At 40.5% G+C, this 17623-nt stretch overlaps 1 protein-coding gene across 2 annotated transcripts in view; it reads right to left on the bottom strand.

The window, feature by feature from the left end:
- Positions 1 to 1053: 1053 nt before the first annotated feature.
- The window catches only part of inpp4b (inositol polyphosphate-4-phosphatase type II B), a 161030-nt gene continuing 144460 nt past the window's right edge, over positions 1054 to 17623 (bottom strand). The window contains exons 15-22 of one of the 2 annotated variants that reach the window (XM_030093257.1): positions 16676 to 16848; positions 15029 to 15152; positions 13597 to 13723; positions 11777 to 11917; positions 10865 to 10962; positions 10471 to 10583; positions 9537 to 9691; positions 1054 to 2169 (exon numbers count right to left, since the gene is read on the bottom strand). In XM_030093257.1, the coding sequence (XP_029949117.1) occupies positions 2037 to 2169; positions 9537 to 9691; positions 10471 to 10583; positions 10865 to 10962; positions 11777 to 11917; positions 13597 to 13723; positions 15029 to 15152; positions 16676 to 16848 (1064 nt within the window). In that variant the 3' untranslated portion in view covers positions 1054 to 2036. Of the gene's footprint in view, positions 2170 to 6970; positions 7167 to 9536; positions 9692 to 10470; positions 10584 to 10864; positions 10963 to 11776; positions 11918 to 13596; positions 13724 to 15028; positions 15153 to 16675; positions 16849 to 17623 lie in introns of those variants that run through there. The other variant, XM_030093256.1, reaches the window with a different exon arrangement.

Genomic DNA, 17623 nt, shown 5'->3' on the forward strand with positions numbered 1-17623 from the left:
AAACCGGTCAAGAGTCACACATCCAGATCCGAGTCCAACAGCAGAACACGACAAGATGCTCCAGCATGTTCACAGCTGGGATCAAGATGCATGCCGGGACAGCGTACACTGACGGGCATAACCAGGCAACGCCGGCGCACAGGACGAGTTCAAAGCCCGTCGAAGTTCCGATGGAAAAACAACTGAATGTAGTGGAGAAGAGAAGAGCTGTGATCCAGTGACAGCTTGAAGATCCACACTGACAAGCAGCTGCTGGTGACTACAGACATGTTGGCGTGTGACAAGAAGCGCGAGGGAATGGTTGGAGCAGATTTGCTGAAAAATACATTCAATTCATTTATGTAATGTCTACGCATTTATATACAGGCTCCTGAAACAATCACATCTGAAATACAAACTCTAATGATTTCCTGTGAAAAGCCACCTGCTGCAGGCAGTTTGAAGACGTCCTGAATTTGGGAAAGTTAATGAGGTATTTGGTGAAAAACAGACAAAAAAAAGAAAAAGAAACTTTGACTTGAAACTTTCAGTTAACTAGTATTATATTACGTCTGCCTGTTTGAAGCATTTGTAAGAATACAAGTTGTACATTAAGAGTTAAGACCTTCATTGGTCACAAGCACAATTGTACACAGTTTAATATGTAATGAAACATGTTCCACCTGTTCCAGACCTACACAACTAATAATAAGAGTAAAGATTAAAAAGTACAATACATATGTAGATATACATTTGTAGAAAACAGGCAAATAAATGAATCAAATAAACCAAATTGTCACATATTTGTGGAGAAGCTATCTAACTTTGCAGTTTGTTAGAATTTTATGCCTTTCCGTTATATTTGCCTTCTACCTTTCAATCCTACTTAAAAATCACAAGACCCATCACAGTACAAAAATCCCTAACATAACCACATCGCTCTCTCCTTTTGTTCAGGCTTCAAAACAATGAATTTACATCTAACTTTGAGCTTAAATAGCATAAATTTGAAGTTATTAAAAATAAATGCTGGACATCGAAATCAGCAAGCAAATCATCACACACACACACCAGTGAACAATCAACATTAAACCCATCTTTAATCTTGGAAATGTGTGAATGTAAAGCATTGAACATATGTGATCATTATAATCATGCACTAAAAGTCAAACACTCAGAATATAAAATCCCTTTATAATAAAAATATAAATAATGACACTTATGATCTGTGGTTCGATGCTCAGCTTCCACCTGTCAGGCTCGGCTTAAACACAAAGCATATACAAAAAAAATAATAGAACAAAGTGTAACATATGTGTGTTAATAAATGGATGTTTTGAAATAGTTAAAAAAAAAAAAAAAAAAAAAGAAAAAAGAAAGAAAAACACCCCACACGAAAAAACAAACTAAGGTTTGGACCTGAAACTAACCAGCTGTTGGAGCACAGCTGGAGGGCATCAACTCCTGAACACAAGATTATGCTTTGATGTTTGAAGCAGTCATGTAGTAAATTTCAATTCCTATTTTATCAATGATGATGGATGTTTGTAACTCAAAAATTAGTGGAACCCCAATCCTGAACATGGGAACTCTAAAAAAAGGTCAAGGTCAATTTATGCTTCTTTTGTTGAGACAGTGAGCAGAGACAGGATTAAAAACAAAAAACCGGCAAAGATTTCAAAGCTGACTTCAGAGGGAAGATCATTTTACAGAAGAGAAATTCTTCAAGCACTTATATGAAACAGTGAATATCTACAGATACGGTGACTCAGTCAACACCCAATAACTGCTTGGGCCACAAAAATGAGTAAAGAAATAAAAGTGAAAGTGCATTTGTTTTGCAACACATTTGGCAAACCGATCCTGGCATCAAGTCCTGACTCTTCTCAGAGCCTCTGCACGTACCCTTCCACAGCAAACACAGCAGAACTGGGAAACATCCAGCAAGTACGGATTTTTTTAAATGAAAATAACATTTCACATACTTAATATTATCTAGATAAAACACAGGCAATGTGCATAGCAGTGAAGAGCTTTATAGTACATGGTGTTTGTCCTTAAGAGTCGACTTTGCCGTACGTTCCCTCGGGAGGTCGGTAGCACTTGGGAAAGGCCATCAGCTGCAACATGTTGAAGGCGTACTTCCTGCATCTAATATTCTTTTGAACGTTTTCAATCCGACATCCTTCTCTGATGATCAAATGAAGAGCATGAAAGGAAAAGCATGAAGGAGGAACAGAAAGGAGAACAAAAAAGGAAACATGAGTGAGTCTTAAGATTTGATGTTTGTGGTATAAATGACAAATGCTTGCAGGAAAATGTTATTTTGATACAGAACATAATGAGTGTTTTGAATATGAAAATATGCTATGAATAAAAAAGCTTTACAATATGCAGTACTTTAGTAATTCATCTTAAAATTACATTTTAAATAAATATTGATACAAACTGCTTAAATGATCAATAATTTCTATATTAAATACAATAAACACAGTTGCATTTTGTTTGCCTCACAAAGTCTCACACCACCTCCGTCTCCAAGAGTGTTTTTCTCTTTGGGTGTTTGTTTTGTTTCGAAACTAAAGCAACATTTTTGCGTAGCTAAATTGTATAAAGTGTATTTTTTTAATTTCAAAGGTAAGCTGAAAAAAAGGGAAGACTATACTAAAAGTCCTAGTATACTCCTGGACAGCTGCAGCCGATCTTTGCTGATGTTTTTCAGAGGCGGGGAACAGCAGCTCATCACAGGGGCAACACAGAAACAGAAAACCAGCCTCACATACCTTCATCTCTGGCCTCAAATTATTCTCAAACACATACTTCTTTGAGCACATAGGTACGTGGCCGCTTTCAGAACAGTGATGGTCAACCTGGCAGCACCTTATCACGGCAGAATTTACAAAATCTTATGAAACAGCATCCTACAAATGCAGCAAACCTGAGACATTGAGTGAGGTAACATTTTAAAATCAACAATATGGGTTGTACTGGATTCAGGGTAATATCTGAGACGGCACCAGATGACCAGTGTTTCAAAAGTACCATTCAAGCTGTATTTTGAAATGACAAACACTTGAAAGATGAGATTGAGGTGACTCATACAATCGTACCGATCCTGCTGGATGGTTCCAGACCAGCATTAAAATAAAGACAAGGAAAGCTGATGAAGCACTGACCCTCTGGACTGTTCTTCCAAATGATGGGAGGAGTTCAAACTTAAGGAACAGTTCATCAAGACAAACGTCGGTACGTGTGTGTGTGAGTGTGTGTTCTGCTACACTTGGATCTGGAGGGAAATATTTGAGCTCCTGCAACAAATCATTTTTAAAGGAAACCATATTAGACTCAATTTCAATTATCTGCAATCAGATATCTGATCAGATCTGTGTTGCATAAATTCTTATGAACTCCAAAAGAGGGAATCATGACTTTTATTTGTGGAATTTAACTGCTTCAAATGAACATATCTGAGTTTTTCATCAACATTTTCTGATGTTCAAAGTAATCATGGTTGTATTGCCTATTCGAGACACATCGTCACTGACTCTGATGAGCAGAAGAAGATTACTGGATACGATTCAAGACTGCTCAAGTGTTACTTGAAGAAGGAAATGACTGAAATGGGTTGTGGGTATATTTGCACTAATTAAAACAAACATGAGCCTCAAGGTTAGAGAAGCGGGCTTAGGGTCGGAGGTCTGCAAGCTCAAATCCTACAGCCGACAGGTTACCAGTCTGGATCCCAGAGCAGAGTCCTTACCCCCCTACAGGCGGTCAAAGCCTTCTGTCTGAACCAGGAAGCAAGGGGTTGAGATGGCTGCTGCTACTGACAGACAGGCACGGAAGATCTGAGAGACAAGTCACAGTCTTTCTGAAATAATGTTGTATGGATGATTCTAACAAAACACAGCTCTTCAGGAGCACAGTTTAGAGGTGTCGAAATGAAGACTATAGGGAAAAGTAAAGAAAAAGTTTCTGCGTCGCGTCACGCAGCAGCAGCCGCAACGCAGAAGTTAGACGGAGAGTCTTTTTTCTCCGCATGTGGCAGCAAAACAGGCAACGGACTGGAGGATAAAAGAGGGAATTTTGGGATGCCATGGAAAACCAGGAGCCGGTCTTCCAAAATAAAACTCTTGTATCGGCACATCTTTTACGCTCCCAACTGTTGCCAGTTGTCAGAGGTATTTTTTATTTCCAACATGGACAACAAACTTTATTCTAGAAGTCAATCGTATAATCAATTATTAACAAGCAGTGACGTGTTTTTCTGAGCTGCTGAAAACAACTCTGGAGCTTTTCCCCCCCAAACTATGTAAGGTGAGAAATGTTACATGTCAGCTAAATGATGAGTTAATACACGCCAATATGTCAAGCGAGTTACTAAGAAAACTGATGCTGTTACCAACGTTACATGCCTTGCTTGTTAGTGCATGTCACAAAAAAACCCCAATCCTCTATCACTTCTGTGCAGAACTTGTGCTCAATAAAGCTTTTCACAGTTAAAAGAAATCCTTATTGCCACAATAGAGAGAGCAGAGTCAGGGAGGAGACAGGTCACAGGACGTAGACCAGCGGACTTAGACCAGAGGACTCAGACCAGAAGAGGCAGACCAGAAGAGACAGGCCAGAAGAGACGGGCCAGAAGACGTAGGCAATTTGTTAGGATAAAGTCGCTCTGCTGGTGCTGTGACTCTGAATGATTACGTGGTTCTTTGGTCACCAAAGAGGTTCAGCTGAATGTGAGAGGATGCTAAATCACTTATTAGACCTCTGAGATGACGATTACGCCCAGATACAGGAGAAACAGTGCAGACTCTGTTCTGCTCACAGAACCACAGGCCTGCTATTCATCCTCTCAGAGATTGCCAAGCGGGCATGGAAGTTCACCAACCCATTCCACATGTGTTTTGTATACTTGGAGAACTTCTCGGACCATGCCTCTCGGGAAATCTAGTGGGGGGTGGAGGGCTGCACCAATGTTTTTGGTGCTTATTGATGTCTTGGCAGCATCACATAAGGGTCTCCGGTGTTCACCGGGATGGTTTTCTGCTGAGCGTGAAGCAGCTGGGCTTGGGGGAAGGGGTGCAGGCCTTCCTCAGTCCAGGTGGCTGCAGCAACACAGTCACTGTACCGCACTGTTGAGGTAAATTGGGAACTAAACTGTAATGCAGAACTCTGTTTCCTGGTTGGTCTTCATCACCGCCCTCGTCTACGGTCGTGATTGAAGAGAGGACTCGCTGATACAAGCGGTTGAAATGAGGGAGGTGGGCATCACTCCGAGATAGACTGATGAGTTCACATACTGGGTAGAGACTCAAACTCAAGCTGCTCCTTGATCCACATTAAGTAGAGCCAGTTGAGGTGGATCCTCTGATTAAGACGCCCCCCAGTCATCTCCCAGGTTCTCATATCGTTCAATTCACTTAGTCACTTAATTATGTGAAAAAATGTGAGAATTGTAGCAGACACATCATTAAAGGAGAAACAACACTGCGAGTGGTCACCTGACAAGAAAAACATTTGTGGAAAAAATTAAAAATACTATTTACTATTACTGTTATGAATGGTCAGAGGTTAAAAGTTACGATCATTATAAGTTGGACACAAAAATCAGCACAAACAGCAGTAAGAAAAATATATACAAATGCCATTACGGTTGATTAAAACTGGTAATTTGTACATGTATTGTCTTTGCAGATTGTATTTAAATTATAGTCCGTCTGGCTGACATGATGAAGTGGCCTCACTGACCTGTCAAAATTAAATGAGTCGAAAACAGAAGTTGCTAAAATTGGTAATGAAGCTGACATAGATGTCTGGCTCCGCAATCAAAAAATTAAACTAGAAAACTGTTATTTTAGACTCAAATTAAAACTTTAAATCACACATGCTCCATGTGACCAAAATGTGGAATTCATTACAACTTTGTCTCTTTAAGCTCTCGATAAACTTTTAACCTGGACTGGCATTCTCATAAACTGTTATCTTGTACTTTTGCTCTTGTATGTTATGTATTGTTAGCCTCGTGAACCAGCCCCGCCCACTCCACATCCACGTTTGGATTTAGTAGCTGGGGTGGGTCTGGAGACAAGTCAATACAAACTCTGTGCAGGGGACGTTGGTTACTCCTTTGACTGACAGTGCACTTCAGCCAATCAGCGCTTCAAAACAAATACGTCATCAAGATGCGTTAGCTTCTCTAAGAGTTAGCTTTAGCTCTTTAGCTCTAGCTTCTCTACACACAAAGACACGCGAAAACGCCTTTTTCTGTTAGAAACTTTACTTATTGCAGCTTTCAGATGATGGTTAAAGTCCGTAATCTCCGCTACGCTCGTTGATGACGTCACTTCCGGTTTAGCCGCCAGAATTTGCCAAAAAAAATTTGAAAACAAAAAGCGGCAACGCTGGTTGGCTCGGCCATCTCATGGCCGAGCCGCATTGTCTTTCTACTGGCTTGTCCCCAGACCCACCCCAGCTACTAAATCCAAACGTGGATGTGGAGTGGGCGGGGCTGGTTCACGAGGCTAATGTATTGTTAATGTATTTCAAAATTTATTTTACATTTTCATCTCGATGTTTTTCCTGCATATTAAGTCTTCTGTATAGTCCTATTGGTTTCAGTCTGCTTGTAAAGTTTCCTCTCTATTTTTTTCTCTCATTTTTTAAGTTGTGAAGCACTTTGAGTTGCATTTTGGGAGCTGGGAGTGCATTTTTTGTCTGAAAAGTGTCACATAAATAAATGTGTAGTTAATCTGTGTCAACTTTGAGTTCACAGGTTTGGCCCAGTTAGATTACTACATTAAAAAAAAAAAAAATCAGCAAAGTTAAGGGGTTTTAGACCAAAACCGTTTCTATTCTGTGTGTGTGGAGTAACGTCCCACGGGTTCACATCAATAATAAATGGCTCGCTCTGATATCTCTCACACCAAAAAACTCAACAGGCCACCACTCATAAAAGATTAACCCACAAACACAGAAAGGAGGACTAAGTAGAGATGGCATTGTCAGCAGTTTATTGGTATTTTGCAAGCAGAAAAACAAGACTTAAAATGAGCCACACCACCAGTAGGTGGGAGCTAACGAGCAGCAGGGCAATGGGGTAAAAGTGTCGTGATGCTGGTTTGTTGTCTGTCACAGTGCCAGCCTCAGGGTCCTCCCACTGCCCAATGTCTCCCTGGGTCAGCCGACTGCGGGGGCGCCCGTCGGAGCGAAAGAGAGCGGACAGAGACAGATCAAAGCGCTGTAGCGTTAGTACAGTATAGATGCAGCCTAAGTGGACTGTCACCTGAGAGCCCTTACAGGCTCAAATGGGAAGTTCCACTTAGGCATGGAGCCATTAGTACAGATTGAACGCTTCGATGAAAAGCCACAGACAAGCAGGCGGTGATGGATGGAGCGGAAATGTGGAGAACATGCTGGCGGGAAAATTTCACTGTGAGACACAAAATGAAAGGACTGAACGGGGAAGTGAAGCATGCAGCTTTTAATGCAAATCTGTAACAACATTTGGCTAAAGATAATTTTTTTCACATTACAGCAGTGGTTAAACGTGTTATTGTAGAGCATGAGACTTGTTTTGAAGTTTTTTGCAGTGCTGTGTCAAGTTTCTATCAAAGAGTGACAGAACTTCTTACTGATAATCGCCACCTTTGGAGCTCCAAGTTGTTTGATTCAGTGTGTGAGACCAAAGGTCAATAAACAAACCTGAGAAGGTTTATAGGTCATTTATTATACAAAGGTAGGGACGCAAAGAGAATATGTGGCTGCTCATAATCCGACATAGTAAAAGAAAATGAAGATAAGAATTAAAAATGTATCATTCCACTTAAAATCTCGGGAACACATACTAACATTAAGCTATTTCAACCAACCAAACTGTTGTTATACATAATCCATCAACTCCCACGATTTCAAGTACAAGAATTCATCATGTCGGTCTGCTGCAGTTGGTTTGTAAGCAGTCATTTCCGTATTTCAGTCCTGTGGATCAACATGGCCAAACCAGGAATAAACAGTCACCCAAACAGAAAATCCACCAACATTTTTCGACGACAAACTCTGTCACACAGATTCTGTTACAGAAAGCGGCTTCTCTCAAAAGGTCTGCAGCGCCTGCCAGGCACGATCAAAACCTACAACTTCACATTTTTATGGAGGACATCAGCACCACCCTGTCACGTCTGTGAGGCTGTTTCACCACACTGTGCTGTAAAATGTTTACTGACACACCTATATCAATTATTTACCAAAGTGAAGACCTTAAATTGAGCTAACACTGTCATGCAGACACGTGCACCTTCCTGATAAAACCCAATCAAAAACCTTTCCCATCAGCACGACATTTTACTCAAGGTTCAATCTGTGTCCTCACATTACCGTCTACTGGGAAAACATTTCATTTTAAATGCTGCCAATTCCAGTAACATGCCAACCTTTTTACAAACTGACAGAATGTTTTTTTTCCTGCAGCAGTGCCAACCCAAGAGAAAACATGTCGTAAACTTTGACAATCAATTCAATATTTTCAATCATGAGTACAGTAATATGTATGTAAAGCTAACTGTTGGATTGCAGCACTTATGATAGAACACAGGAAGTAGGTCCGCATTAATTCTCACAAAGAGCTGTATGGCACAGATCTTTCAAACTTCTGGACAATAAAATGTTTACTACGTATTACCAGTAATTCAGAACAATATTTTTTTTAAATGCATTTTCTACTTCTGTGAAGAGTTTAGAAAATCAGAGCTACTTATCATAATCCCACCAGAGAAAAATAAAATGAAGTGTCAAAGTGTGCGGTAATCAAATCTGTAATCAGCAGAGCACCGCCTGAGACAAGAAGCACTGAGGGGCTGATTTGTAATTCACTAAGAATTAAGATTCATTTATTCTATTACTAAGTTTAACTAACAACAATTATTTGCAGTGCATTAAACGTTTAGCCGGCAGACAGACAGTGCAGCTAAGTATTTGTAATGTGAGCTTCCTTCAGCTGACCTACTGGAGGTCTCGGCTAAAGGCATCTCTGCTGCGAACCTCATCAGAGTTCTCACCAAAAAAAAGAAAAAAAAAAGTGAGATCTTATCAAATGAAGACAGATGAAAATGTTTACCCTGCTGGCAAACACAAACATTGCAGGCAGTGAGTGGTCCCTGCAGCACTGATCCAACATGACAACAACATGCACGGCTGCCTTCAGATGTGCGAACTGTGGTGCTGATGGTGGAGCGAGCATGTGGTGATGGTTACACTGGCGAAGCTATTCCTGGGAAGAGATGTCTTTGATGTGTGCGACCGACGATGGGTGCAAGTTATTACAGTAAACAGACTTATCAGATTTAATTTAGTTCTAAACCAAAACTGGTTACAAGTAAAAAAATATCTTGAGGGTTTTGCTAACTTTGGCAGCAGCAGCAGCTGAGATTTTTTTTTTTTTTTTTACATTTTTTTCTGCTTTATAACACTTGCAGCATGGCCAGGATCAGCTGTATCAATAACTTGCACCCTTAATAGCTCTATTATTTATTCAGCTTTGATTTTTATTATTATCTTACCTCCGCATACAGTCCAGAGCGCGGACGAAGAAGTCCTTGCTGAGCTGGTGTTCATCACGCAGGAGAGCACACTGCTCTAAAGTGACAGACATGGATGTTCGGTCTTTGGCACTTTTACAGCTGGTAAACCTGATGCCATTTAACCTTCGGCAGATCTGAAAGAAGGCAGACAAAAGCAAAACATGCACCAACACACATTAATTAAAACAGGTTTGATCTTTCAAACAAATTGCTTTTACAAGTTCAAAAGATTTAGTTTGTCCCAAAGTGAGTGATGAGTTCATGTAACAAAACAAAACGTGTTTTCATTTCATATTCAACAGTTTCAGATTCTCCTTATTTCCTTGTTCATGGAGCATGGAACCGCCTCAATGAGGCCCACCCGCACTGAGAGAGAATTCCTGTAATTCATTTCTGGCATCCCACAGTGACATTCTGTGAAACATGCAACTTGTCAAACAGAGTTTGAAAAGAAGAAGAAGAAGAAAAAAAAGAACTCCTGCGGTTGACATGCAGGCTTGTTTTTAAATGTAAGATCTCATTCATTGAACTGTGACAAAATACAGAAGGTATGTCCTAGTCACGCTGTTGACTATTCTAAAGTGTGCTGTCGTGCACACAGCAGCTGACCTGGCTGTAGACTTTGTCCCATTATAACAATATTTCATTTACTTGTACAATGAATTACTGGGACACCAAACTTACTCGTAGCTACAGAATCATAATAAAGGTCAGTGACCGTACGGTGTTATCTTCCGCGGTCAGTTAATCATGTTCTGACAGCTCTGCTGCAATCAGTCCGGTGCGCTTGTTAAAGCCTGTGAGACATCACTATATCCCCAGCACAACAGTTTGAACCGGTGTGACACAAATGAGAACGTGGCACGGGTGAGTGAAAACTATCTCCCTTGACGAAACGAGAAACCCGACTCACCGTTCCAGCAATCCACAGTATCTCCACATTCTTCCTCTTCTTTGTGACTACATTCTGGCCCAGGGTTTCAAGTAATTCCTTTATGTCAGTCTGTGTCTGAAAACACGGTAGACCTGTTTGGAGAAAAATATGGAAGCACACCACCAGTGAATATTTCATTATTTGTTTTGCTTTGGGCACAGACAGCGATCAGTGAGTTTCACTGTTTATCGCGCCATCTCATACTTGCGGAAAAAAACAAACTTCAGCAACTGTTGCCAGTGTGATTTCAAATAGAACAACAATGGGGAGATATTAAGCATTTTTTCTTCTTTACAGATTACAATCATGAAACAGTATGTTCCAAACAAAACACAACTATTACTAAACAAACCAAAAAAAAAAATGCACTTACATTCTAGTGGTACCTTTTCACTTAACGATTTGTAATAAGCTTCTAATGTCTCAAAGTTCTTCTGGTTTATTCTTTCTTGTAGGGAAATATCTCCAAACCTGAAATAATCAGAGAACAAAACAAACACTGTGAGATATCAGCTTTTTATAACAGGTTTTTTTTTTTTTTTTTTTGCTGTACGGTAATTCAGACCAGTAGATGCAACATTTAGGGAAAACTAACATTTAATGTCAAGTGTCTGCTCTGCACCAACGAAATATTAAGAATTTAAATTTAGCAGGAGGAAGTTTTGCATATCTAATTTGGAAAATCTGGAGAAAGACAATTATACAGTTGAATTAAAAAAATATTAGCTCCCCGATGAAACTTGAAGTTAAAAAAAAAAAAATCCCAAGTGCTGTCAAACAGATACATTTACTTTTAACACAACTTTTCCAAAAATTCTAGTTTAATTTTTGGATGCCTGCATTATTTTACTTTGCACACACAAACACAAATATTTCACAAAAATCAAAACTGCCTGGGTCAAACTTATCAGCCCCCTTAAGAACTTACCTTTTTATTGAGCCAAAGCATGAACCAGGCGTGCAGTCATGTGCTTTACGTTTGTAATGCTCACAGCTAATCAATCAAGCAATCAAGTTAAAACTCAGGGTTGTCCTGTACTTTACAGGCAGTTATAAACCTCAGCATGGGCTTGAGCTCTCACATGGGAAAGCAGCATGTCAACAAGAAAAGAACTCAGTTTAGACTTGAGAGGAAGCATTTTTTGCAGCTCAGAAAGTCGGAGTAGGATATGCAGTTATAAAAAAAGAGAAGGATTTACATCTGTAAATGCCTCCTGTTTGTGACTGAAGAACACCGGCGTGGAAGTTGTTCACAGTAAACGAGTGATCAGGGTGTCAGCAGTACCTCTCTGCTATAGTTTGTTGTTCATTGATCCCCACGTTAAACAGCACCGGGAATACTCGTAGAGGCTTGCCCTCCTTGATCTCCTCTGGCAAGGTCTGGAAAACCACTTGTGGTAATGGCACTTCTACAGTAAAGTGACCCCTGAATGCGAGGAGAGAAGAAAGAGTTACACGTTAAAAGAGAAACAAGCAGTTAAAAAGAAATCCGAAATGCTTCACAGCACTGTATGAACGTGAGACTTTGGGAAGTTGAACAATTTGACACTGAAGACAGGTCCGAGCAAGCTGGAGGAAGAGAACAGAAACTGATGGCGTGTGTGTGTGTGTGTGTGCATATGACAGAAAGTGGCGGTCAATGTGACAAAGTCCATAACTGACTGATATAAAGTGGAGATGCTGAGAGTGTACTTTTTTTTTTTTATAACAGACTTGGATTTAGACCCACTATTATAAGCTCATATAAAAGCTGCTTGACCTTGTCATATCAAATGACTCATGAGTGAACTTTTGCTCCGTTTCCAAACAGGAGACACGGCTTGACATGAAGTTATTTAACCACTCTGTGCTGCAGTCAGAAAGCGGATCACCTCAAAAGCAGGTGGAGTAGAGGTCAGAGAGATTTAAAAGTGAAACCATCTTCCCCGTTTCCGGCTGTTCAATACAGCTGTGCTGCTTGGTCAGCAATCAGATGGCATTTTTCCATTTTGCAGGTCACTTGAGGGTTTTCTTGGCCAAAGCAGCAGGTGCAGTCCAGCACCAAGCTCTACGGTCCTTTCGATGCCTGTCATGCTGATAATTCCAAGTGCATGCTGAAGCACATATATCTACAACAATTAGTGAAATATTGACTGCCATAACAATTTAGTAACGCGGCAACAAACCGAAGTATGTGATGTGGTCTGGAACTGGATCCCAAGGCTGTAAAGGGCTAAAAACAGCATAAATCATCCTGAAAAAAAGCACACTGACTTTACAAAAGGGAAGAATAAATCCTTACAAACCAAGAGATGTGTTGAATTAAAGGGCTTATTGTGAATATTTTATATTTCTTTCTTTCTTACATAGGGAAGTGGGAAGTTTAGGCATTAACATGAGGTTTCTGCTTCCGTTTAATCCTGTTGAGTCAGTAAGTTATAAACATACAAATTACTTTGTAAACTGTTCAGTCAGACATTACAACATATCTTCACATAAACAACGTAACAATTTATTTATGGGAACTTCAGTTTTGCTGCCACTACTACAAGTCTCCATATTGTGAGTACACAGATGCAGGTCTTCAGAGCAGGACGACGTGAATGTATGCACGAACACCTTCTTATTAATAAAACTGCTGTGGGAACAACAAAAGCTGTTCCCATGACAAAACAGACACAATGAAGAAGGCTTCATCCTGTATTCTTGAATTAAATCCAGCAGAGGAACATTAAGGGCCATGTCACAAGGACATCTTCAACTGTTTAAACTCGGTCAGTGTGGTGACAGGAGGCGGCTCTTTTTATTAGAAAGCCCACTGAATTTTCCTGGAGACACATCCTGTTTGTTTTCCAAGGAATCCTCAGGAAAAACTGTACAGCTCTTAAGTAAATAATCCAGTAACAGTGTTCTGACCCTACAGGAACTGGTGATGACTGAGTTATTTAAGTTCTCACAAGCAGTGCTAAAGTTCTCCACAGAAATCCCCATGGACAGTCAGGTTTATTTTGGGGGTTTTTGTACAAAGAGGAAGAACATGGAGATGCTGCAGCACTGGCAGAATTATGCTGAATTTATAATGTACATTTGTGAGTGAAGGTGATGCCGGTGGAGTCGCTGGCTTACCGTCGGCCACACACTAAAGGCTGGAGGTCACTGAGGTCATCTGTCTTGGCCTCTGTGATTTTGAACACGACTCTCTCGAGGTCCGAGATGCCGACCTCCATGTCCTCCAGCATACCGATCTCCTCGCCTTTCACAGGAACACAAAACCACATCAGCAGGGACGGAAAAGTCTCTCAGCACATTCAGCACGCAAAGGCTAAAATGAATAAACAAAAGAAAAGTTTCCAAGTTCATTTTAATCTGGTGACAGAACATCCAATTCAGAAAATGAACAGTTCAACATTTCTCAATGGCATAAAAGCCTCCAAAAGTTTAAAAGGCACCAGTCGGGAAAAGAAGGGAACCTGACAAAAACAGATGAAACATGGAAAAACACCACATTTCAGACATGGAGGAATTTTGTTGAAAAAAAAAAAACAGTTTTTTTTCTCGATCACCCCACATAAGAAAACAGGCTCTAATACCGGTAACAACCAGTGCTGAATAATTTGTGACTGTCAAACAGAAAAACCTCCAATGCAGTCTTTTGGGAATGCCTCAACATAAAAACTCACTGGAATGAAATATGGAAGAAAAAAAACGCATAATGCATAACTAAACAAGACGAACCATTTTACCACATTTACCCTTTAGACTTGAAGAATGTATAGTTGGAATTTAATTCTCTGGAACTTAAAAGTATTGGCACAAATTTAATGGGTGGAAAAAAGAATTAACAGAGAGGATTGACTCAAACTACAGGCCCTGGATAGGAAATTTTACAGAATGCAAACCTCTTCTCTCAGTCTTAGAATGAAAACTGTCAAGCAACATAGTGATTTATTTATTTAGCCTTTTAATTAATTTTGTTTAGGAATGCATTGAGGAAATATCCGTAGCACCTGTTTAAGATGATTCACTAGTGTGCTATGATTATATAACTGATACAAAAACCTCAGTTTTTACATTTTGGATTTATTTTTATTCTTTTTTCTCTTGATGAACATAGTCAATTGTCAAGTATTGTTAAAGGAACCTGTCAAAGTCAGCTACAGGCAATTACAGGCTTTTCCAGCCCCCGCAGCACTATGGAGTACTTTAGTATTATTAATATTAGGAATTCTACATGCTGTGATTTCAACACAGGAGTCCAAAGAACTCGACTTCACTTGACCACGTCTCTCCCCATATCGGCAGCTCTCATATTCACACGTCACCCCAGAACCGGCAAAACAGCACGGCCACGACGAGCATAGACATATCATGAATCCACTGAAAACTGACGTGAATCATCGACCTGAACCGTGCCGCAACTTGTCAAAGACTTATTATCCATCAACTGAGCTGTGATCTCCTGACACAACAAATTATATTTGGATGTGGATGTGAAGAAGCGTTATGTCCAGGGAAGTTTTTCCGGTCGTTCTGAGTTCTGGTTTCCAGGTTGACTCACTGTAGGTGCTGAGCAGGCTTTCAAACTGGGCCACCAGGCCAACGAGGTGGAGCTGCCTCAGGAAGCCTTCGTCCTGCAGCCCCGCGTACACTCTCATGACGAAGCCACAGGCCAAGGCGGAAAGCTGTTCGAATGCACGCACGCACGCGCACACACACACACACACACACGCACACGCACACGCACACGCACAACAAATACATTTTTCTCACGTAAACTCTTCTTGCTTGATAAGAATGAAGTGATTGTTGGTTGAAAAGAACAGAGGGCCTGAACGCAGGATATGACATGACATGTTATTGTTAGAAGGGTGAGACGAACATGAGTTTAAAACGGTTCGCTGCAGTCACGTCACAGCCGCCCAACGGTGATACCTGGACATGACAACTGTGGCCATTATCATTCCCTTGGTTCAACATATAGTGCTGGAAAAAAAAATGCTGCGATGGTTTTTAAGGAAATAATAGAAACATTTCAAAATGTAATATTTCACGCTTTTGATTTTTCCTCAACTGCATCAAGTCGATAAAGATCAACAATTATACACTTTATCAATATCCAATAAGACATTGAAAATGGACTAAAACCACTACTTTTATACGTTATAATTTTAAAATCACTGGAAATCCGGGAAATAGGTCTGAAAAAATGGGGTGGTCTTAAATTCAGGGTCCAAAATTCAGCTTCCGGTGAAAATGCTGATTTCTACACAATGGGCCATTTTCACAGCTCCACTACTTCCTGAAATTAACTGTGCACATTCATTTCCTGTCTTGCATTATTGGCCAAAATGATTAATCCAGGTGTGTCTTGTTGCAGCAGTCTAAACCAGACACACCTGGATTAATCAGTTTGGCCAATAATGTAAGACAGGAAATGAATGTGCACAGCTATTTTCAGGAAGTAGTGAAGCTGTGAAAATACCCCATAATGGTAACAGAAACAAGAGGAGGACACTGGATGTGATGGGCAGACGCCATCTGAGCCGGTGAAATGTCAGGAACGGTCAGCGGATGGCAACTTAGTGATCGTATCGGGGGACAACCAAAGAGTTGGAAGTGCTGGAAGAAGAACAAGAAGTTCAAAGATTTTAACACGCATGATCTTAAATCTTATAGCAACAGCGATTACGCGTGTCCGTGTGAATGTTATTAAAAAATGTAAAAACAACTGTCAGTAATGGACAGATTGGGTCTGCCTATTTTTTTCCACAAATAAGACGTATAAAAGTTGTTGTTGTAGTGAGGCTCATGTGACATTCACTTCAATACATCAATGCTCAGCTGGTTTATGGACAGACCAGTGTTATTTCTTCCTCATTTAACTTAAATGAAGCAGATAAAAAGTTGTACATACTGCAAGAACAAAACAAAATAATCTCAAATCAAAGCTGTAAGTCTACACAACAAGTGCATCTTGATTGTTCAACTTCACTATTGTGGCAGTGCTTCCAACCAAAACGCTCAAATTTTCAGGTGTCTTTCGGTCTGCCCGAATGTGGGAAGTAATTTCATCATTCACGCTCAGCACATGTTGGGACAAAGAATGAGATAGCGGGCGAACACAGTCACAGCTCAGATAAGCTGAATGGTTTTTTTTGTTTTAAGTTCTCAGCCAAACAAGTGAATGAATTGAGCAACCACCTACTGCCTGACTGAAGACCACATCCCTCCTCTGCTGCAGGAGAAAGCCCTGTGGGATGCTGCATGCTGCCTCCTGCAGGAGCACAAAGGTCATGGCTCGCTTTGCCTTCTCCATCACCTCCATCACACACTCCTTTAGCCTGGTCACCAGAGGACACAGCTGCTCCTTCCAGTCACCTGTGGTTACAAATATATAACAGTTACTATTTACAACGAGTACTTCATCTATGAGGGGAAAATAGTTACAACAAAATATAAACATGAAGCTTTGTTTGAACAGAATTCATAAATCTTCATTAAAATGCATTTTTGCTTCCAAGGAAACATAGTTTGATACCCAGGATAGACGATTCTCCATAATCTCGAACATAATCACACTGTGAAAAATGACCACTGTAATGCATGTAGGCGTGTGTGCAGCTGTTTCATAGCTACTCCTGTCATTTCCCTGTGATTTAATGATGTTAAGCAATGGACGGCTGTGTGCAATGGGACTGTGCTTTGGCACAGTGGACCTCATATCAGATGGGGCGCAATTCTTAACATGTGTGTCCTGCTGCCTTCAGATGGCTGCCGGGATTTAATGAAGGACAACCTGCTCCTGCAGTCCGAAGCAGCTGTGGACAACACATTAAACATTCATTTTTGATGCTGACTAACACAAATACGGGGTGGGAGTGGACGGATTTGTTGTGATCTCTTGCATTGTTCAATCATTTCTGAACATTTGCTACAAATGATGAGATTTCTGTCCTTGACAGAGGCCCTGTGCTTGACAGCCTGATGAGTTTTACGCTTCAAGCCGACGTGGATTGTGAGCTAAATTTTCAAAGAGCTTATGCTGGTCAAAATATCAATAACTCACCTTGAAACTACTCATGTTAATGAACACCCCAGCTTCTATTCAATTCTCAGATCATAATGCTCACCAGAGTGGGCATCAAAAACCATG

This window comes from Salarias fasciatus, chromosome 6 (assembly GCF_902148845.1).
Source record: "Salarias fasciatus chromosome 6, fSalaFa1.1, whole genome shotgun sequence".
In the NCBI taxonomy this organism is placed as follows: Eukaryota; Metazoa; Chordata; class Actinopteri; order Blenniiformes; family Blenniidae; genus Salarias; species Salarias fasciatus.